The following is a 24148-nucleotide window of genomic DNA, read 5'->3' as shown; positions in this document are numbered from 1 at the left end:
GTTTCTTTACAGAACTTAGAAATGATGGATGCCTAATAAATGCTAGATATACAGATAGAATTCAGGCTTTCTCTGCATTAGTCTTTCATGTTATTGTTGCAATGTTTTTCAATAGTCTGGTGACCTCTTAACAATGAGCATAAAAGCCTTTGAAAAATCTCAGAAAGCCCTGTTCAAATGCAAAGGTATTATTAAATTTTCAGGAGGTGCTATTATTACTAACACCATACGAATTTATGAGAAGCAATGGAAACCACAACGCTATAAGCAAAATTGCTTTTATTTCTGTTTTGTTCTTTGCATTTGGCAAAAACATCCTATATAGGTCAAATTTCTACATTTTTGTATCCTGTGGGCCTTAAGGCTACATATTGAGCTGTCAAAAGAAGAGAGGAATGTATAACAACTCAGAATCACGAAATTTCAGAGCTTAAAGATCATTATGTTCAGCCCTGTCACTTTATGGATGAGAAGACTATGTCTGAGAGACATGAAATGACTTGCCTAAGTTCACACAGTGAAATGTAACCTTTTTATGTCATTATTCTTCCTGGGGAACATGTAATGTCTTTGGTATATTGACATGTCCTTGGAAAGAAAACAATTTTTAAAGTGAAATCCTTTCTTTCAAGGGCAATGCTATGTATCTTCGATTCTCCAGTGGAGATGGTGGAAATAAGGCAGTAGACAAGACCCAGAAAAGCCTGCAAGCTCACCACTTATTTCTCAGTTCACCACAAATAGACCATTTGAGTAGCCAATTGCATTCCGGCCAACAGGTATCTAATCAGGTGACTGTCTTCAAATTAAATACTGAGTCTTCGTTGTTTAGTCATTAAGTCATGTCTGACTCTCTGGCAGCTCCAGGGACTGTAGCCTGCTAGACTCCTCTGTCCATGGGATTCTCCAGGCAAGAATACTGGAGTGGGTTGCCATTTCCTCCTCCAGGGGATCTTCCCGACCCAGGGACTGAACCTGTGTCTCCTGCATTGGCAGGTGGAATCTTTACCACTGAGTCACCAGGGACGTTCCCACATGGAATAGACACTGATAAATACCATTTCCTTTTGCTTTTTTCCTGTGTCAAGATGGGCTTCACCTAGCAGGTCTGATGGAGTAACAGTGGTTTAAATATTCTTTTGGCAAAGTTCATATTTAACAATGTCTGACTATTAAACTGCCAAAAGCAAGATATTATTTGGGCTTATTTGATTTTAATGCATAACAGGTGTTCACAGTGCATGATATACAATAACAGCTATATTTTTGTTTCACATATACACTCTCATTGAGTCTCCTGGCAACTCTATGAAGTTGGTACCTGCCATCTTTTACATGGGAGTAAACTGACATGCTGAGAGTTCAAGTAACCTCTGGAAGGACACCCAGAAACCAGGGGCAGAACTAGAACTCAAACCCAGGTCTGTCTGACAGCCAGGCCTGTTCTCATACCCACTATACTGTGTACTATCTTGAGAAGTAAATTTTCTGTCAAGAAAGCTGTGTTCAGTTCATACGTCGCTACAACAACAATAACAAAACAAACAACCCAATTGAAAATGGGCAGAGATCCCAAATAGACACTTCCCCAAAGAAGATATACAGATGGACAACAAACACATGAAAAGATGCTAACGTTGCTAATTATTAGAGAAGTGCAAATTAAAACTATAATGAGGTACCATCTCATAACAGTCAGAAGGCCATCATTAAAAAGTCTACAAATAACAAATGCTGAAGAGGGTGAGGAGAAAAGGGAACCTCCTACACTGTTGGTGAGAATGTAAATCGGTACAGCCACTGTTGGTACTGGAGAACAGTAAGGAAATTCCTCAAAAAAACTAAAAATAGACTTGCCATATGATCCAATAATCCCAATACTGAGCATATATCCAAAAATGACTCTAATTCAAAAAGATACATGCACCCCGGTGCAGCACAGTTCACAGTAGCTAAGACACGGAAACAACCTGAATTACCACCAGATGAATGAATAAAGATGAGGTTCATATATACAATGGAATACTACTCAGCCATAAGAAAGAATAACATAATGTCATTGTAGCAACATGGATGCAGCTAAAGATTATCTTACCAAGTGAAGCAAGTCAGAAAGAGGAAGACAGATATAGGATATCATATATATGTGAAATCTAAAACATGACACAAACGAACTTATCTACAAAACAGAAACAGACTCACAGACGTAGAGATCAGGCTTGTGGTTGACAAGGGGGAGGGGGGAGGAGAGGGAGGGATTGGGAGTTTGAGACTAGCAGATGCAAACAATCATGTGGAATGGATAAACAAGGTCCTACTGTGTAGCACAGGAAATTCTATTCAGCATCCTATGATAAACCATAATGGAAAGAACATGAAAAAGAATGTATATCTATATATAACTGAGTCATTTTGCTGCACAGTGGAAACTAACATGACACTGTAAATCAGCTCTACTTCAATAAGATAAATTTTAAAAAAGAAAACTGTGTTCTAGGAGTGTTAGAGCAGGACTGAAAACATTCAGCGTCCGATGAGAGCAAAAGCTAATGTGGGATGGAGGCTTGAGGAAGATGGTTTCTAGCTTGAAATGAGGAGCAGCATCATGCAGGACATGGCACTGGGGTTGAGTCTTGAAGGACTTAGTTATCCAGAGACAGGAGTGAGCAAGGACAAGCAAAGGGCCGGGGTGAGAAGGGCAACGTGCTGATGGGAAGCAGGCAGTGGGTGTTTCAGGAAAGCTGGATCCTGAGGGCTGTGCAGGGGAGCATGGAGGCAAGGGCTCTCAAACCCGAAGTGATGCCAGATTGCCACGGGCCTCAAGTATGAAGCTAAAAAGATGCCAGATCGCCACGGGCCTCAAGTATGAAGCTAAAAAGTGGGCATCTCAAATTGAAGTTTCCTAAAATGGCCCTTAAAGAGACGAAAGGGAAAAAAAAGAACGAAAACAAAAAATTAAGACCCAAGAGTCTGAGACACAGTTATCATTTATCAGTGAGAACTGGCAAAATATGAGCTTATGGATCTAGTTAGCTCTCTTCAGAAAAAGTCACATCAGTTTACAGAGAAAAAAAAGCTTTTTTTAACCACAAAGAGAAATGATTTGGCAAACAAATACTTGCTCATTTAAAGAGCATTCCTTCTGAAATGTGATATAATTTCCATTATTTAAATAAAAATACTATTGTGGGTATTTTTCCTAGGCTGGATAAAATATACCTAAAACTTACACTTTATTTGTGAATTCTTTGCCTTCCTCCTATCCTCCTTCTCTCCATCCCTTCCTTTTGCTTGCATTTGAACCTGACTTACCCCTTTGTCCTGGACAACTGGTATCTTCTCCAACTTTAATTCTGCTCTCTCCTTCACATTTTGAATGTTGTATTATGTTTAAATTTCATGCTAAGACATGGAAGCAACCTAAATGTCCATCAACAGAGGAATGGATAAAGTAGATGTGGTACATATATACAATGGTATATTACTCAGACCTAAAAAGGAATGAAATTGGGTCATTTGTAGAGATGTGGATGAACCTAGAGACTGTCATACAGAATGAAGACAGAGAAAAACAAATATCGTATAATATCATTTACATGTGGAATCTAGAAAATGGTACAGATGAACTTATTTGCAAAACAGTAATAGAGACACAGACATAGAGAACAAATGGATACCAATTGGGGAAAGGGGGATGGGATGCATTGGGAGATTGGGACTGACATATATACAGTACTATGTATGAAATAGATAACTAATGAGAACCTATAGTATTGCTCAGGGAACCCTGCTCAGTGCTCTGTGGTGATCTAAATGGGAAGGAAACCCAAAAAAGAGGGGATATATGTATACATATAACTGACTTGGCTGTACAGCAGAAATTAACCCACATTGTAAAGCAACTATATGCCAAAGAAAATTTTTTAAATAAATAAATTTTACACTCATTGCAATGTGAATTCTCAGCCACCAGCACATCCAATATCCCCGGCATGACCAAGCTGAAAGGTACCGTGAAGAGAGGATATAACCTCAGATTACAGCTGAGAAGACTAAGGTGCAGAGAGGGAGTGTGTCTTTCTCAAGACCATGACACCAGTTCAAGTTTGAGCGAGCTCCGGGAGATGGTGAAGGACAGGGAAGCCTGGTCTGCTGCAGTCCATGGGATTGCATAGAGTCAGACACAACCGAGTAACTGAACAACAGCAAGGCAGAGCTGGGCCCTGAGCCTGTCCTCTTCCCCACTCAGTGCTCATTTCAGCTCATCATCTGAGCACACGTGTAAGCAGGGCTCGGGGGAGAATTTAGTTTCTTAGGAGTGGTTGGTTCGCAGAGTTCCAACAGACTTCTCATGCGCTGTTTCAAAACAGAATCCATGGGGTATTTAGAGCTGGGGGGATTTAATATCATCAAATCCACTGTCTTCCTGTTGCAGAGGAGATGACCAAGACTGAGAGAACTGAAGAGGGTCTTGCCCAGATCTCACAGCTGGAGAGGGGCAGAGTTAGGTCAGGGATTCCAGTCCACTGACTCTCAGGCCCATGTTTTCTATCTGTACACGTTCATCCTTATTCCTCAGAGTCTCCACTTCAAGAATCCATCTCTTTACAAAGCCTGGAGGAGCTTCAGGTAGAATGTATCCACACCAGGATGAAGCTGTGTCCTTGGTTTTCCTGAGATGGTCAGTTCAAGTTGGTATGTGGTGGGGTGGAGGTGTGGAAAGCTGGCCAATTCTGCTCTGGTAAATCCTTCATCCTTTCCTCCCCGAAATGTATTCCAGTTGTTGACGTCTTCATGAAACCAGAGCCCAAGTCAGTGAAAGTGGAATCTGGAACTTTGAACTGGGCCCAACCCAGTCAAAGCCAAAACTTCATATTTACACACCATGTCTGCATCCACCTGATTCTCACACTCACAAAGGGAACAGATGGTGAAGTCTCAATGGCTAGATTGGGTCATGGGTGTGCCATGTGCATATGTGTCCATACATGTGTGAAATCACTGTGTGAACTAGTAAACATAATATATAGAAAAAAATGAAAAGAAATCCATAACTCTCCCTCACACTCCATTCTAACTCCTTTAAATAGATTAGATCTAAACAAGAATATTGGTCCTGATCTTTCCCAACCAGTCATCATTTTCAACCTTGTCTGACAAGTAAAATCACTTGGGAGCTTTGAAAACAATAGTGATGCCTGAGCTCCATCCTTAGAGATTTTGGTTCACGTGATCTGGGATGGCATCTAGACCTCAAGATTTTTTTACAAAACTCCCCAGATGTCTAACATGCAAATAGGATGGAAAATCACTCAATTGGATGACCCAGTAGCTTTCCCTGACTGCTGGGACCCATTTCTTTTGCTGCTGTGAAGTTTTTTGTATCCACTTAGGGTTAAATGTCCTTAAAATGTGGTGTTACACAGCAACATTCAATTTCACAGACACCTGTTGAGTGCTTGATGGTTAGATGGACTGCAGGGGGTGAAGAGCTGAATGAAAATGTCCCTGGTCCTAGAAGAACATAGGGTAAAACAAGGGCCTCAATCTCTTAGACACTAATAACTACTGCCTGGGAAGGTAGCAATTACTTTTTCCTGGGAAAATCCTAAAGGCCTTATAAAATTGAACCTTGAAGATTCTATAGCATGTGGGAACAATTTTATCTTCTTAGCAGATGATTCACTTATAGGGAGGAGAGGCCTGCTTAATGGGAAGGGTGCTTCGATAAGTCCATCATCGTGTTCAAAAACGCCTTGGGCCAGTGTCTGGATTTGCAAGATGGAAGTGTCCCTGCATAACAGAGAGTGGGAGCTGGAAAGCAGGGCTGAATCCCCTGTAGAGAAGAGCTCAAAAGGACACCTGATGACTTTCTCACCAAGATCTAGGGCTCAGCACTTGCAGCAACACGAATGGATCTAGAAACTGTCATACTGAGTGAAGGAATTCAGAGAAGGAGAAATATTGTAAGACATCCCTTGTATGTGGAATCTAAAAAGAAATGATACAATTGAACTGGCAAAACATTAACAGACTCACAGACTTGTGAATTTATGGTTGTCTGGAGGTGTGGGTGAGCGGGAAGGGGAGGGGACTGGGTAGTTAGGGAGTTTGGAACGGACAAGTGCACACTGCTATATTTTAAATGGAAAACCAACAAAGTCCTACTGTATAGCATGTGGAACTCTACTCAATGTTATGTGGCAGCCTGGAGGGGAGGGGAATTTGGGGGAGAAGGCATACTTGTATCAGAGAAGGCAATGGCACCCCACTCTAGTACTCTTGCCTGGAAAATCCCATGGAAGGAGGAGCCTGGTGGGCTGCAGTTCATGGGGTCGCTAAGAGTCAGGCACGACTGAGCGACTTCACTTTCACTTTTCACTTTCATGCACTGGAGAAGGAAATGGCAACCCACTCCAGTGTTCTTGCCTGGAGAATCCCAGGGACGGGGGAGCCTGGTGGGCTGCCTTCTACGGGGTCACACAGAGCCAGAAACGATTGAAGTGACTTAGCAGCAGCAGCAGCAGCATACTTATATATGTATGACTCAGTCTCCGCTATGTACCTGAAACTCAGCTGGCTATGTTCCAGTACAAAATAAAGTTTTTAAAAATGTAAAAACAAAAACAAGCAAACAAAAAATGTGGCTCAGGAGTCCATTTCAAATAAGATTTTTGAAGATGAAAATTTAGGTATTATGGAATGGGAATTCTACCTTTCATGTTTACTAAGAAACCTTCAATAAAATCCACACTGTTCACCAATGATTTGGTAAGAGTGAATTATGTGTGGAAAATACAAAGAGGATGCTGAGTCCCATTTTGAGATGGGCTGAGTAAAACTGGAGGATACATATGAGGCAACATCCCAAGGGCAGGGCTGCTGGATTTAGCAATTAAAATTCCAACTCCATCAAGTTTAGTTTGAATTTAAATAAATACAAATAATATTTTAAGTACGTCCCATGCATATTTGGACGTCCTTTTATTAAATATTATCCAATATTTATTTGAAATTCAAATTTAACTGGGAATCCTGTATTTTATCTGGCAGTGGTTTATGCTTGGTGGGGCTTTCACAATCAGAGAGTCAGGAAGTGAACAATGGCACAGAGGCGGAAGAATGCAAAGTGTATTGGGGGACAGGGAAGGGTAGGCTGGGAGTTGTCTGGGCAATATAGTAGGAAAAAAATCTATAAACATATCTATAAGGCTCTGAATGCTGGTCTGACTGAGGTATGCTCTGTCAGCAATGGAAATCCCTTCAATATGTCAAAGGATGGGAAATCACATGGCTCATCCATCCATCTATTCATCCATCCGTTGCTCCATCCATCCATCGTCGCATCAACGTATCTGTATGAATGCGGCATATTGGAAAGCACACACCCTCTGAATTTATATTCTCATTCTGCTACATGCTTACTGAACGATGTGTGGCAAATCATCCAGCTTCCCTCGGTCTCTCTTTCTTGAGAAATGGGCATAATTAGGTCTTCATCCTATGCTTTTCATCAGGATTGTCATGCTATCACACAGGTGCTCAGCAAACAAGGTCATCTTGAATGACCTCCTGAGGCCTTCCTCGAAAGCTCCAGTGCTGTGTGTACCAACTGTTCCCCTTATTACCCTAAAACATCCCACTCAGCCTGTCAGTTTCAGCCTTTTGCAAAAGCACTGGACTTTACCCCTTACAGTGCCCTTATCAGTGAGTGAGGACAGCACCCCTCTCTCCTGCCAAGTCAGTACACAGGTGTTGCTATTCCTTCAAATGTGCTACAAACTGTTTCCTCATGATTTCCATTGAAGCTTCAGGGAGATCCTCCTGCTATCGTGAGGGAATAGATTGGGATGGGGGTAACAGATTGGAGGCAGAGAACCCACCAGAAGACTATTCTGAGAGTCGAGACTAGAAGTAATGAAGACCTGAACTAGAGTAGTAGAAAGGGTGAGCTGAAAATGGAAGAAATGGATGAGGAGAAATGACCCTGAAATAAAAACAAACGAAAGTTCTGACCCCAGTATTTGGTCCCTTTGACATTGCTTCCATTTCCTCTAGGGACATGTCCTAGATAACGGTGAAATTGGATATTCCTTGGCAGTTTCAGATGACACCACCCCTGACTTTCCACTGGATGAGGGAAGGCCCAAAATAGCCTCTGGTCCCACAGGCGGGTGATTCCTGGGACTCAGATTCCTGTTCTGAAAAACTCGGGGAAGAAGCCAGGCACTTGCCCACTCACGCTCTCACCAGCTGACCCTGCTGCCTGCTGACGCAGAGCATGTGCCAACTCCGATGAGCCCTGTGGGCTAGCAAAGCTGGCCATGTCCCACATTGCTGCTCAAAGAAGCCCTCCTGGAAGGGGTGAGATATGCAGAACTGTTTATCCTACTAGGAGTCAATCAGACTGATTGCTTGGCAATTTGAGGTAGAGGTGGGAGGGAGACAGAAAAATTAGAAGGGGCAGAAGACAAACCCAAGTGTAAACCTAATGGTCAATCTGAAAGCAGGGAAGACATTCAAACAATTGAATCTTAGTGTTGCTTGAGCTTTGCAAAGTCTTTAGGAGTCCTGCAGAATTATCCAAGCTTTAGTGAAATGATGTATGGGAGCTCATCTCGCTCAGAGCAGGCTGCTCGGAGGTGGGACAGGTGATGACCTGCCTGCCCACTGGCCTGGCCGATGGAGCTTCGTTCTCTGCGATGCTGGCCACCGGACCTGCATCTGCAGGCTCAGTCCCCAGAGTTTGTGTTTGCTGATCACAGTGAATCTGAAGAAATTTGAGGACCCTAGTTTGGGATTCAGTGTTGGAGGTTTCTGGTCATCCCATCCTGACTCTGAATGCTGATTTTTGTATCTAGAATTGTTTTTCTTGTTTCTATGGTAAGGCCTCTGCTGCTGCTGCTAAATCGCTTCAGTTGTGTCCAACTCTGTGCGACCCCATAGATGGCAGCCCACGGCCCTGGGATTCTCCAGGCAAGAACACTGGAGTGGGTTGCCATGTCCTTCTCCAATGCATGAAGGTGAAAAGTGAAAGTGAAGTCGCTCAGTCGTGTCTGACTCTTAGCGACCCCATGGACTGCAGCCTACCAGGCTCCTCTGTCCATGGGATTTTCCAGGCAAGAATATTGGAGTGGGTTGCCATTGCCTTCTCCGGATAAGGCTTCTACTTTATTTGATTTTCACTGGTCCTAGGGTCTTAGCTGGTTAATATATAGGCATTAAACTACCATGCCCAAGTCCTAGGCACCAGGTTAGGACTAGAATTCTCTGATATTTCCTAGTTATGCTTACCTGGAGGAAGTGGAATCTGGTGCAGTGGTTCTGCCCTAGTTGGTCAAGAGAACCATTGGGAAACTTTAATAGATGCCTGCACCCCTCTCCAGAGAATCTGATTTAACTCATCCGGGGTGGAGCCTGGGCATAAATATTTTTTAAATGTTCCCTAATGATTCAAGTGTATAGATCCTAATCAAGAGCCACTGGTCTGGTGATTAAGATTGGGGGCCTTGGCATTTGTAAAAATAGGAATAGACCATACGGGCATTATGCTAAGTGAAATAAGTCAGACAGAGAAAGACAAATACTGTATGATCTCATTTATACGTGGAGTCTAAAAAAGCTGAACCTTAAGTCAGACCAGTGTTTTCCTAGGTCAGTCTCAAGGCATTAGAAATAAAAACAAAAATAAACAAATGGGATCTAATTAAACTTACACGCTTTTGCACAGCAAAATAAGCCATAAATAAAACGGAAAGACAACTTACAGGATGGGAGAAAATATTGCAAACAATGCAACCAACCAGGGCTTAATTTCCAAACTACATAAGCCACTGGGTTTCCTATGTGGCGCTAATGGTAAAGAACTTGCCTGCCAATGCAGGAGACTTAAGATGCACAATTGATCCCTGGGTCAGGAAGATCCCCTGGAGGAGGGCATGGCAACCCACTCCAGTGAACTTACATGGAGAATCCCACGGACAGAGGAGTGGCCCATAGAGTCACAAAGAATCGAACACGATGAGGCAACTGAGCATACATGCACACAAGCAGCATGTACAACTCAACAACAACAACAACAAATCAAATAATCCGATCAAAAATGGGTAGAAGTCCTAAACAGACATTTCCCCAAAGAAGAAATACAGATGGCCAATAAGCACAGGAAAAGATGCTCAACACTGTTAATTATTAGAGAAATGCAAATCAAAGCTACAATGAGGTACCACCTCACAGCAGTCAGAATGATCATCATTAAAAAGCCAACAAATAACAGACGGGAGAGGGTAGAGAAAAAAGGAAATCTTTCTACACTGTTTAGAGTAGGAAATGGCAACCCACTCCAGTATTGTTGCCTGGAAAATTCCATGGACAGAGGAGCCTACAGTCCATGGTGTCTCAAGAGTCAGACATGACTGAGTGACTTGCACTTTGACTTTTCTACACTGTGGTGGGAATGTAAGTTGGTACAGCCACTATGGAAAATAGTATGGAGGTTCCTCAAAAAACTAAAAATAGAATTGCCACATGATCCAGCAATCCCACTCCTGGACCTATGTCTAGAAAAAAACGTTAATTCAAAAAGACACAGGCACCTCAATGTTCATTGCAGTACTATTTACAAAGCCAAGACACAGAAGCAACCTAAATGTCCACCAACAGATGAATGGATAGAGCAGATGTGGTGCATATATACAATGGAATACTACTCAGCATTAAAAAGAATGAAATAATGCCATTTGCAGCAACATGGATGCAACTAGAGATCATCATACAAAGTGAAGTAAATCAGAAAGAGAAAGACAAACACCATATGATAGCAATTATATGTGGAATCTCAAATATGACACAAATGAACTTCTCTATGAAACAGAAAGAGACTCACAGACATAGAGGACAGACTTGTGGTTGCCAAGGAGGAGGGAGTTGGGGAAGGGATGGAATGGGAGGTTGGGGTGTGCAGATGTAAGCTTTTATATAGAGAATGGATAAACAAGCTTATAGCATATGGAACTGTATTCAATATTCTATGATAAACCATAACAGAAAAGAACATAAAAAGAATGTGCATATGTCTATTTTATATTCTTTTATAAAAGAATATAGATAACTGAATCACTTTGCCCTATAGCAGAAATTAACACAACATTGTAAATCAATTATACAATAAACAAAAATAAAAAACTGAACTTATAGAAATAGAGACTAGATGATGTCTACCAGGGGTTGGGGGTCGAGGCAAAAGATACAACCTTCAACTATTAGAAGGAATATGTTTTGGGGACACTAATGCATAGCATGGTGATTATAGTTAACAATACTTTATATTGTACACTTGAAAGTTGCTAAGAGAATAGATCTTTACTAGTCTTACCACAAAAAAGAACAGTAATTATGTGATGTGATGCAGGTGTTAGCTAACATTACGGTGGTTATCATTTTGCAATATATAACTGTATCAAAGCAACACATTGTACTTAATTTATACAATGTTACATGTCAGTTATACCTTAATAAAGCTAGGTGGGCAGAAAAATGCCAAGGTCATAATGAGAATGCCAAGAGATTATTAACATGGAGGCAGCAGCAACTTGTAGGTAGCATATGAACATGAAAGGAAACAATGCTGATTTGAAAAAAATGGGACCTTGAGATTTTATAGATGAGGCTTTAAATCTGACTTTATCATTTACTAACTGTGTGACCTTGGGGCTGTCTATTGTCAGTTTCCTTGTCTCTAAAATTATATGTATCACACAGTAGACAAGTATTTTAGATAGCATGCAAAGGACCTAGCCTGGCATCTGATACAAAATAGTGATGTAAATTACTGCGTATGTCAAACTCTTTCCCGTGTTCAATCAAGTCCTAGAGTCATCCCTTCTTTCTGGGCTTCTCGCATATAGGTCACCTGCCTGAAGCCCATGGAATTCACTTTCTGTGAACATTTCTGTAGAACATGCTTTGTCCTTTAATGCCCCAATTCTGCTCCAACCTGATGGGCACATCCAATCCTCAGCATGTTGACTTTGCTGCCTGATGGATCCCATCGATGACCTATTGGATCTGTTCTTGAGAAACTGAGGAAATCAGAGCAGCAAACTGAGTTCATCTCCTGCGTCAGTTCTGTCCCATTTAAGGTCACAGAGCATGACCTTAAAGAGGATTATGAGGCTGCAACAGCTAAACTCTGCTAGGACTACATGGATGAGTAGGGAACAGAGGCCCTCTCCTGATGCCAACCCAGCAGGGCCTCGATCACCACCTTTTCTCTCCTCCACCAAGCCCAAACACAAAACAAGTTGGTAAAGTTTTGACCTAGAAGGATGGGGCATTCCTAAGTTTAGTAAGTGGCTCTAGAATACTCTGCCTGTCTACCCAGTCCTGGCCACTCACAGGAAGCCCTTTTGAGCTGCCGTGAGATGGAAGGGGTGACAGCTGTCTCATCTTCAGGTGCTGGGAACAGCTGGCACAGAGCTCTAGAAGCCCTGCCCTCATGATTTTCAGCACAGACTGAGCCAGTCCACTTCTGGAAGGGCCGCCAGCCAATGTGAGCCTCTTGGCATGTTAACCCTTAAAAGAGAAAGCCAGTGTTCTTTCAAAAGATAAAAACTGTAAGCGCCACTAGAGATCCACCTTTTTGATGGAGGTCCAACTCTTCTGAGATACATAGCTACTTCCATTTCTCTTGTTTCCATATTTGCCCTTACACAGCTTCTATTAAATTCTGCAGGGGTTAACAGACTGGCTCCAGACCAAGACTGTCTGGATCCCAGACCCTGCTCGGTCACTCACTAATGACCTTTGGCAATGTCACTGAACTCTCTATCCTGTGTCTTTATCTCTAAAATGGGAGGCCTAATCCAACCATCTAGTCTATGGACTCTTAGGAGGATCAAGTGAGCACGTCTTCACAAGGTGCCTCGAATGTTGCCTGCTCACAGTCAGCATGAATCATTCTTACCGTGTGACGGGCTGGATGACCTGCAGAGCTCAACGATGAGGTGGGACCTTCCTGATGGGACGTGGCTATTTTCACAAGTGTGACTCTTGCGCCTTCTATTTCTTTCCGAGGATGACTCCGTGAGTTCATCCATATTACCCTGGCTTCTGTTTTTTCCTTTCAATTGGGATGGACACTTAAAGGATAATTTCTAATGTACAGTCTAGAAAGACACCTTTGACTGTAGTACATCTCCTTCTCCATTTGCCCAAGTGTGTGTACTGGCCACAGTTTAACTGCCAAGGAATATTGCAAGGGGTTACACTAGAGTTGCCTCCCTGAGTCTTCCAGAAAAGACAAAGTGGTCTTAGATGCTAATGAAACACAGATGAAATAGGATACCCTCTAGGGGTCAGAGAATATTAGAGAGCAGTCTCTAATATCTGCTCTAGATAAGCCCAGCTTACCTGCAGTCAATAGAGTCTGGGACTTCTCTATGGGTCCATCATTTTTCTTAAGGATTTTATGTGTATTGACCTATTTGATTTTCACAAAATACTATGAGGTAAGTGATAGTATTTTTTATCTTTCCTTTCCAACTGAGGAAATTGGGACACAGAGAATTTAAGTAACTTGCCCACAGACACACAACTCTAGTATCAGAGCTGATATTCAGAACCCTGCCCTCAGGTTTCAAAATCCATGGTCCTGGGCTCTGATGGGGTGACAAGTTGGATCCCAGAATAAATAGTGTCCTGAGGTCACCAAGAAGGGAAAATCAGCATGAACTGGGAGCAGACATACAAGAAACTAGAAGGAAAATATATGTTTTCAGAGATTCAGGCCCAAAGGGCCAGGAATAAGCCAAAGTTGGGAGACTAGACAAAGAATTCCAGACTCTGCCTGCCTAGAGAGGTTTGTCTCCTAAGCAGGCCAAGTTTTTCTCAGACTGACCTTCCCTAAAAGTTGCTGTGAACAAGTCTATTGGGTGTGGTGTTGCCATGATTTACCATGTGACATCCTTGTTTTCAATGCCATTGTTTCCAGAAAGAGGCTATACCTAGAGGGCTGGGGGGGAGAAGCAGGTTGAGAGCTGCATGACCTTGGTGAGGTTATAAACCCAAAGGAATCAGAAGGCAGGCCTCTTCTGTTTTGGAGGTTCTATAACAGTGACTTCACAGGATGCAAATCCTGCAGCTTGATCCGGGGTTTCCTGACCATAACTCACCAAAACACACCAGATCTCTCTTTCCCAGGAAACATTTATGTCACAGAGTGACATAAAACATAGGCACGTATCGTTGTCTGGCTTTGAAAGCAAGTTTAGAGCCAGGCAGAAAATGTTTGCACCTTGAAGAATATACGGGTGTCTTTTCCAAGGCATTTCCTGCCCAATTGTCAAAGAGTTGGTAACAGTTTCATAGTTAAATATGAAGGGAACACTTCCTGGGGCATCTCCCCCGCTTCCTTAACTCTCATTTTGACAGGGCCTCCTGATTTCAGTCTCGTGATAAGTGCTGCACTCTGCATTTAGTCACTTAGTTGTGTGACTCTTGCAACCCCATAGACTGTAGGATGCCAGGCTCCTCTGTCCATGGGATTCTCCAGGCAAGAATACCAGAGTAGGTTGCCATTTCCTTCTCTAGGGGATCTTCCTGACCCAGGGATCGAACCCAGGTCGGAATGATAGACTCAGGGTGGAATTTACCTCCAAGACCATCCAATTCAGTCTCTTCCTGCAACAGATGAGGGCTTGAAGGTGCGGAGATCAGATAAGGCTTTGGCCATTCTAGTTAAAGACTGGACTACCAGAACTCCTGGCTCCTAAGGTAGGATTGTCAGCGCTCAGGTTTCCATGTTGCTTAATAAATAGGTAACATATGTGGACACCCTCCACCCCAGCCCATAAATGGAGACTCTTCAAATGCAGTTTGCAGTGTCTTAAATGTGCAGGAATATGCACACAGACACTCGCACACAGATGGGGTGAGGGTGAGAATACATTATTCTCCTGTCCTCCTTTCCAGAAATAGTTCCTACGATTAGGAAAAGGTTTGCCACGGAGACTGAAGAAGCCCTTTGCATTTGCAATCTGGCCATTCTGGAGGGGTGAACCTAGGACTCTTCAGCTGGACGTTAATAGCTGATTAATTCAGAAAGCTTATTTAATTTGTGACCAATATAGCTCTGTTTCGCAGAGAGGGCTGTGTTGGCAGATGCAGAGACCAGCTCCCCAGATGGAATAATCTTTTGCTTATTAATTTGCTGTATGTTGCTTCTCATTTCTCACAGTCACTCCAAATGTGTTACAAACGATTACATGCTCTGGGTCCTGAATCCACTATTGCTATAGCTTTGGAAGAAAAGGAAAAAAAAAAAATTGACTGTCAACTGCAGTGAGCTTTCCCAGCACTTATTTTCGTGCTCGATTTTTAAATCAACATTGCCATCTCCCACCACTAAGCACTGCTCCACCTGGGAGCAGCCATTGCCCTGGTGTATTTTAGGAAATGACAATCTAGATGGTCTGAATGATGTTTTCAGGGCCCTGGAAAGAGGTCAAGGCATGGCTGGGATTGAAACTCACAGTTCCGACTTCTTGGGCTGTGGAGTCTTCCAATTGTCTAGCAAATGTAGCAGGGTGTTTACTCCCCTTAGGTCAGGGATTCAAGAGCATTGCCTGGAGAGCTTGTTAAAAACGCTGATTTCTGGCCCTGCCCCCAGAGCATCTGATTCAGTAAATCTAGGGTAGGACTTGAGAATGTGCATTTATAACAAGTCTCTGAGGGTGCTGCTGCTGCTGCTTGGAGAGCTCACCTTGAGAACCATTGCTTAGTTGAATGAGAGGCACATACAGGTAGGATCGCAGAGTGGGACACGACCGAGTGACTTTACAACAGGTAGAACAATCTCCAAATAAACACAGCTTGGTACTTTTTGAAGAAGGTCTCTGATGTTCGTCTCTCAGTAGTGTCCGACTCCGGGACAGAGGAGCCCGCCAGACGCCTCTGTCCATGGGACTCTCCAAGCAAGAACACTGAGTGTGTTGCCATGGCCTTCTCCAGGGGATCTCCCCAACCCAGGGATCAAATTCGGGTCTCCCGCATTGGAGGCAGACTCTTTACTATCTGATGGTTTTTATTTTGTTTTGTGTCTTTTGCTTTTCCCCTGTCGCTAAGCACCAAACTAGAGTTTAGAAACTATTGTGATTATTTTTTAATGTTAAGGCTCAATGGAGACTGTAGACTAAATTAATTTGACTGTGTACCTCAGTACTTGATATGGATTTTTCCAAAATGTGAGCACTTAAGCTAGACAAAAATATTTCCCCTGAGTTCAGCCATTCTGTGCAGACCAGCTCCTGGTTCCTAAGGAACCATCTGAACGGCATACAGTACCACAATGCAATGCTGCAGAAGCATCCTTGTGATGATTTCTAAATGCAGAACATATACCCCAAGCTCAGTCTCTCTACCAACATTTTTGTTCTTGTCACTTACAGGCTTATGATTATTAATACCCTGTCATTACTACAGTGTTCTGTTTGTGGTGTTTTAGGAGAGAAGGGCTTATTTTTGCAAAGGAAAAGTACTTTGGTTTTGCCAGATACAAAAATTAGCAGCTCACAGTTAAATATACAATGAATGCAAAGGTCCTATTTGTTTATTTTGCATGTGTGTGATGGGTGGGTTAAGATTGAATGGACCAGAAGACCAGCTTTTACAAGTCTATGCTACTAACATTACTAAGCATACAGAGAAGCACATGTCAGGTTGCGTAGCTCCTGACCTAGGATTTTGTGCCTAGCAAATAATTTGAGGGATTGAGGTAAAGGCTTATGGAAATCCTATAGAGCCACATAAACGGCTTTTTTTCTTAATGAAGAACATCATGGGTAAGGCCACATATTTTTGTAATATTTAAACATATTCTTCAGGCGATTTACTGCATCTACTCACAAATCAAAAAGCAAGGAGGTTGACTCCTTTCCCACCCCCACCCCCTACCCACCCCGTGCAAATTAAACAGTGGCTAGAACTGAAGGAACAAGGGATAGAGGTGTGGGTCAGGTATTTATTAGCTGAAATGTACATAAAGGCTGGCTGGTTTGGAATGGCTGCATCTAATCTAGCCAGAGTTTGGTTCTTACGTGGGGAGTTCATAGCCCCAACCACCAGCAGTCAGTCTCCATTTCTCCCCCAAACCAACAACCTAATCTTTAAAACAAGTTAAAACAATCCACAGCTTAAAAAAGAAAATGCCCAGATTCCATCACTAATTTTGCTGTTCAACATTTTAAGGTTGGAGCAAATCTGTGGATCACTGTTTCCAAGCTAAATAATTTATCTACCTACATTATGTACGTAAGTTGCTTCTTATCCGAGTTATCAATGTCCTTTATTTAACCATGGCTTACCAAAACATGCAGCCACTTCCACTTTAGCTGACTTACAGAACAGGCTTGATGAACATGGAGAAGACATGTACATTTTAATTAAGCCTAAGCCCTAACGCTGCTGGGATACTGGCTGAGCTGAGGCCAGGCATGAAGGCTTCTATTACAGTTCATAAGATGTTGACATTTTATCCAGAGTCTAATAACCACTGAATCAGGGAAAACTTAACACTGATCTATTCTAAGAATTCAGATTCTCGCTCAGAACTGTGACAGAATTCAGTATTCAGAATTAGTATAACTAATAAAAAAGACTTCATGGACACTGCTTATGACCAGAGAGGCTTATCAATAAGGTGATAAACAATAGTGATGGTCTGGGTTATTTCCCGGCATCTTTGTGATGAAAGAGGTTTACCTTCTTACACAGTGACTGGAGTACCTATTGACTACTCCTGTTATGTTCAAGTTGGATAATTTTGATATCTCCATCTTTTGTTGTTTGCTTGTTCCTTGGACCTCTTCTGATGAAAACTTCCCATCATGTTTACCAAACTCCTTTAACTTTAAGGAGTTTGAATGTCACATTGAATTCTCACTTCTTTTTACTCAAGATTCAAAGTTTCCCAAAGTTCTAATTCCATGGCTGGGCTCCTGCCTTGATTGGCTGCTGGGACTTGTAGAATTTAGAGTATTTTGCAAACTCAATGGACCTTTTAGGATTGAGGAATTCTGTCTTTGGATCTGCTCTTCCATATCCACAGGTCTGTTTGTTGTGACTTCCTTGATCCTTCTTTATAAGACAATACAAGAGGAAACCATGTGTGTATATGTTTGAAATAGAAATGATACATTGCACAGATATAGTTCACCACGTTCTGGGGTGGGTTGTCAGTGTTCAAACGGGGAGTCTAAAGAGCAGGAACAGATGCTTTTTTCCCTTAATGGCCCTTTCTCTCATGTAAAATCCTTCCATTTATTTCCCTAAGATTTAGTGATAACTTTAAACACTTTAACTAAATTACCCAGTGGCTTGGCAGCCATGAATGAGGCAAAATCTTTTTAGAAATCCTAGCAATCTGTTAGACTGTGGGTACTGTGATATAAAATCTGCGTGTTCCACGTAGAAAAATTAAATCAGTGCAAAGGATGTGAGCACATAATGCAAATGGCACCATTTCTAAACCAAGGGTACATGACCTGCCTCTAAATATTGAATTTCTATGTTTTTTTTTTCAGTCATTGACTTTCTAAATTTGGGCCAATTTATCCTCATTATCCCTAAGTAAACCTACTTTGATTTTTTTAAACAGTTATTTTATAATCAAATAGAGCCAGCCAGCCCTGATTCATGGATCCTGGTGTTGCTAGGATACATGGCTTGGTATTTGATGAAAGTATATCACTTCAAAGGGGAAAACTTTCAAGTGTCCTAGAAAATGACACTCCCCCGTCTTCCACTGTGGAAGACAGGCCCAATCCTAGAGCTTCTTGAAAGCTTGCAGACTGCAGGATTGGCCTCCCATGCTTTGAAATAAGCAACCTCTCTAGAGGGCTGTGCAATTACTGAAACTAGCCAGGTTGATCTTAAAAGCAAGGAACACACGTATTTAACAAAACACGTTTTCATGTTTGTTTTACAGTGAAGAGAAAAAAACCCAGAACCCCCAGATTTTATGTACTTTGAAAATATATTTAAAAACATTAAAAATTCTATATTTAAAACATATATTATATGTTAATTAGTACACTTAAATAGAACTTGTATTTACAATAGGCTTCTGATGCGATTAAGTTTTAATGCCAATTTCTTTTCAAGAACATAATTATATAAATATACTAAAATACAATAAATATTTTTTTGTTGGTTTGTTTTACATGGTGAATAATATCTTTACCATAGAGAGAACAAGGCCACAGACATTTACTTACATTGTCAATGGGAATCACCATAAAAAAAGCAACAGGCCTGCTGCCATGCATGAAACACTTCTGCCACAAAGAGACCACAGCAAGACTTTAAAAAAAACAAAACCAAACAAAACGGAACACAAATGAACAGCAACAGAGAAAGATTTGAACAAAATCAACCTTAGGTCAATGTAAACCATCAAGCATGTGACTGTGATGTGGGTTGTTGAGTAAGAGACTGCCACGGATCACATGATTGTTGAATGTCTCCTACTCGGCCACAGATTCGGCCTTTGTAAAACACTTTGAAACTGTGATGGGGACTTTTTTCTGGTTTTAGAATTTTGTCCCTTGAAAGGAGGCTGGGAAAAATTAACAGCAGATATTCCGAGAATTCATTACATGTTAAAGGTAATTACAAAGATAATTCCAAACAGCACAAAACATACCTATACTACATAAAGTTATCCCTTCTTTTAAAGACAGGTATTCAGATGGTACGATAAAAGATAGGCTCGTTCTAAATGAAAGACTGAACAAGTTACACATTATTTGCTGATGGTGTCTTCATTCCCTGGGTCGTGGTAGACAGCCTCTTTTTTTATCCCTTACCCTAAGATGCAGCAAATTTCTTGAGGCTTTCTGATACTCCAGAACTGGCCCAGGAGATTTTCAAGTTTACACGATGGGCTAAATGGGCCTTAGCGTTAATTTTCACTGGGATCCCTTTTGCCCAGGACCACTATTCCAGCTCCCAACTCGATTTCTCCTAACCCAAGATGGCAGAGGGAAGGTAGGGACCCTCTCCATGAACAGACAGGATGGTCAGGAGGTGGGGAGCATCATTTCACCAGGGAGCAACATTTTGTCAGCTCTTCCTGGTCTCTCCCACCGAGCAAGGTGCCTTTAAGCCTTTGGTATCTTGGATGGGCAGACACTGTTCCGAAGTCTTGTCCCTGGACAAGATTTTCTATTGGTAACTGTGGTCATCCAACCTGAGTTTTGGGGGGAACTTTTCCTGTTTTTCCTTCCCCTTTACCGAAGTTCTCAAAAGACAAAACCCTGGTTTCCTCATGTCTAATTTCAAAGCAATCAATGTTCATGTGGCAAACATCTCCCATCTCATTGAATCCATTACATGATCACAACGCCACCCATGTGGTTCCAAAAATGCTCTGGGCTAATCCAGCTTTATATAAAATTATTCAGGGGCAGAGGGTATAATCAGCTTGAGCGGGGTCCTCCAGCGAGAACCTCTTAGCACTGTTAGATAATGTAGGCACTTAAAGCTCGAGGTCCAAGCAACTTGATACGTGTCATGCCAGAGTCACCCCTGATGAGTCCTTTAGAGGTTTCCCTTCTTGAATGTCTCAAGTACCCTTCCCCACCCCCACCTAGACCTCAGCATGACCACTCAGAAATTTTTCCTGCACCACCTGGAAAGGATACATCAGCTCCACACAGCTTCCAGATGGCTGTTTAGGCTCATTTCACTGGCGGTGTGAACTCCTGCTCTATCTAGGTGTTTCTGGTCTGTTTAGAACTCTACCTTTTGCTTCCAAGACAGTCTTAAACTTTACCATGATTTTTTTAAGTCCTTATAATGATTGACCCAAATGTTTACCCCTCATCTAAAAGAATCTTCATTTTTGAGTTATTTTTTGTTGTTTTTCTCTCCTCTTTAAAAAAAAAAAGAAAGAAAGAAAAGAAAGAAATCATCATTCTCTAGGCTTATGAGTGCCACGGTGTGACAAAACGTGCCTACTCATTTGCAGCAGTGGTAAATTACTTCAGAGCGTGCAACTGGTTTTTTTCCCTTAAGAGAAAACAAAACAAGGAGGGGACCAGAGGGGGTGGGGGGGAAAGAATGTGCTCAGAGTAAATGAAGATCGTTCTGATCAAAGAAGATTCCCCCCGACCCTCACCCACCAACCAAGGCCCAGAGGGTGAGCGGGCGCCTAAGTGGTGCGCCATGGGAAGTGGAGTGAGCACTTCATTTATTTGTCATAATTTTATTCACTTTCCAGTCATCTGATTGATACTGCCAACATCTCTGCAACAGACAAGTGAATCTTTTATCAACCAGAATATAGATGGAAGGAATTCTTTCCCCATCCCTACACCCTGTGGGAACTAAAAAACAAAACAAAACAAACAAAAAAAACACAAAACAAACAAAAATATACCCCTCCCATCCCCGATCCCCTAAGCCAGTAAAGCGATGACAACAGCACCTTGACATTGTTTTAATTCCAACGCTATCAGAAGTTAAAAGCAGTAAAACAGATAGAGTACTAACAAGAACGAAGATACTTACTGTCTAAAATGTAAACGGAATGTTTTGGTTCAAATTTTTGTTAGACTTTTTTTTTCTTTCTCTTTTTTTTTTTTGTCTGTTTTCTGAAAGAGGACAGTTTGTTATCAATTCACAATTAAAGCAGCATGCAATTTATTAGTAGTATTTTTTAAACTTTTTTTTTTTTTTTTTTTTTTACGTTTTTCAATTCTTGGCAACGGCAACAAACCACAACATTGAGGAATGTAAAGCAGACTTTTTAAAGTTGTGCGCAAAAAATGACTGTTTCCCTTCTGGTCATGGAAATGTCCAATAAATAGATTGTAGAACCACTGTACTGTATAAACTTCATTTATACATGCAGTTCATAAAATTATTTTTTTTTCTTAACTGAATAATTTACCCTGTTATGTATATATACAAATAGATCATTTTTGTCTCCATATAATCTATACAACATAAAGCCACTATCTTCCCCTCTTAATGGTCAGTGTACACACACACGAAGTGTCTATCCGTATGAACCGCCAGCCAATGCGCTTTTTGCTATCCATGGTGAGGGCCCGCACGTACGACTGCGTAGTTCGGCACTGCGAATTCCAGTGCCTCTTGTCTATGCCCCTGCAGCCCTCCTTCGTGTAACCCATGGGATTGCACTTGGTCTCGTAGAAGTACTGCTTCAGCTGGCCTTTCGAGACGGGGACCTTTTCAAGGACCGTGACCGTCCCGCCCGACATGTCCACGGCAGTCTTTTTATCCGCTGCGGTCACCCACTCGCTGATGCTGTCACACACGCTCAGCTCCCCGCGGCGGGCGGGGTCCGAGTGGCGCCGGACCCTCATGGACATGTTCGCGGCATCCAGGTAATTTTTGTATTCCTCCAGCAGGAAGAGGAGAGGGGGCTCCAAAGGCACTTGACTGCTGAGCATCACCCGGGAGGTGTACATGTCCGCGTCTTTATTGTTTTCCTCGCTGGGCCGAACTTTCTGGTCCTCGTCCAACAGCTCTTCGATCACGTGTTCAAAAGTGTCAGCCAAGGACGACGAGGACGTCAGGCCTCTTGGACCCACCTTGGGCCCATTCATGCTCTCCAGAGTCCCATGGGTCCGCACACCTGGGTAGGCCAAGCTGCCTTGTGCTCGGAGGTTGGCTTCTTTCATGGGGGCAGCCTTCATGCAACCGAAGTATGAAATAACCATAGTAAGGAAAAGGATGGTCATCACTCTTCTCACCTGGTGGAACTGTAGGGAGAGAGCAGAAACAGGACACAAGACGATTTAGGGCTTTCTTTTGCTGGGAGGCAAGGCAGCCATCTGATTGTAAGTCCAGGCCATTCTGCAGGGTCAGGGTTTCTGCTGTGTTGGTGATAAACTTGCAGCTGCACCAGGCATGGGTTAATGTCAGCGGTGTGTGCAGTGGGATTTAATATAAACCAGAGCTGCGCAGCCCTGGCCCCAAGGTTGAGCATGGAAACCCTAGATTAGATGGCTCCCGTGCAAGTGAACAAAAAACTATGGCTTTGAGAGTGCTTCCTTCCTCCTGCTTGAGCAGCTTTGTAAGTTTAATTTTTAATGATCTCTGCTCAGGCTGTCACAAGAAACACAACATCAAAAATGTTACCAAGCAACAACTGCAGGGGTAATCCTAATTTTTTCCCCTCAACTCAGCAACATGGCTCTCAGGCAGGAATGTGTGATGGGACCAGTAGTGGCCTCGGGGGTCTGAGTGGGTCTTTCGAGCTATGGACCATCCAGGCCTGAATGAAAAAACGAGTCAGGGAGCTACAAGGAGTCTTCCCATTGACTCTCTTTCCTCCCGTGGAGATGATACACTGGAAGAAAGGAGGGACCTCCTTGGTGGTCTAGTAGTTAGGATTTGGCAGTTTCACTGCTGTGGCCTGGGTTTAGTCCCTGGTCGGGAAACCGAGATCCCCAAAGCTGTGTGGCATGGCCAAAAAAAAAAAAAAAACACACAAAACAGAGAAAGATCATTTCATCAAGCCATCCAGTTTTACTGATAAAGAACCAAAGGCCACGGAGGACTTGCCTCCCATCATGAAGAAAGTTTCTGTTAGGACTCAGGGCTCCCAAGTCAAGTTCTAGTGTCTTTCGACTGGTTTTCCTTACTACACTTTGGGTGGCCGTAATGAATGCAAGTTTTGCTTATTCCCAAACAGAAATCATTTTCGACATGTTGATTGTAATGACGTGTCTATGCCTGGGGCTGATATCATAAAAGCAACATGTCTGCTTAAGAGAGAGCTGAAGAAGGAAGCATCGAAAAGCTTGGAAGGCGGATTCCAACGCCTGCCATATGCGCATCCATGTGTTATCTCTACTAACTCCCCTGGCCCCTTGCCCCTCTGCTTTTCTGGCTCATGTGCAGACTCATCTAGGAGAGCGCAGCCTCTCTTTTTACTGGAATGTGGCCTATGCGCACGTGTGGATACACGCAAGCCCTGAGCTGATCGTGCCTTTAAAAGGCCTAGTGGCATTGTATACATTTTGGTACAGGCAGCTGGTGATTCTTTCTGGGCTTTTGAAGTTTTCTGGGAAGTCCCTTAAGAGCACACCATAAAATTAATCTTTTCCTGTTTGCCAGA

General features: G+C 42.4%; 1 protein-coding gene across 2 annotated transcripts in view; it reads right to left on the bottom strand.

Moving 5' to 3' along the window:
- Window positions 1-21305: 21305 nt before the first annotated feature.
- Window positions 21306-24148, bottom strand: part of BDNF (brain derived neurotrophic factor) — a 37084-nt gene continuing 34241 nt past the window's right edge. For both annotated transcript variants that reach the window (XM_065945315.1, XM_065945314.1), the window contains exon 2: window positions 21306-22787. In XM_065945315.1, the coding sequence (XP_065801387.1) occupies window positions 22014-22766 (753 nt within the window). In that variant the 5' untranslated portion in view covers window positions 22767-22787 and the 3' untranslated portion in view covers window positions 21306-22013. The remainder of the gene's footprint in view (window positions 22788-24148) is intronic.

This window comes from Muntiacus reevesi, chromosome 9, assembly GCF_963930625.1.
Source record: "Muntiacus reevesi chromosome 9, mMunRee1.1, whole genome shotgun sequence".
NCBI classification, from domain to species: Eukaryota; Metazoa; Chordata; class Mammalia; order Artiodactyla; family Cervidae; genus Muntiacus; species Muntiacus reevesi.
This window is presented reverse-complemented; position numbering and strand designations above follow the sequence as displayed.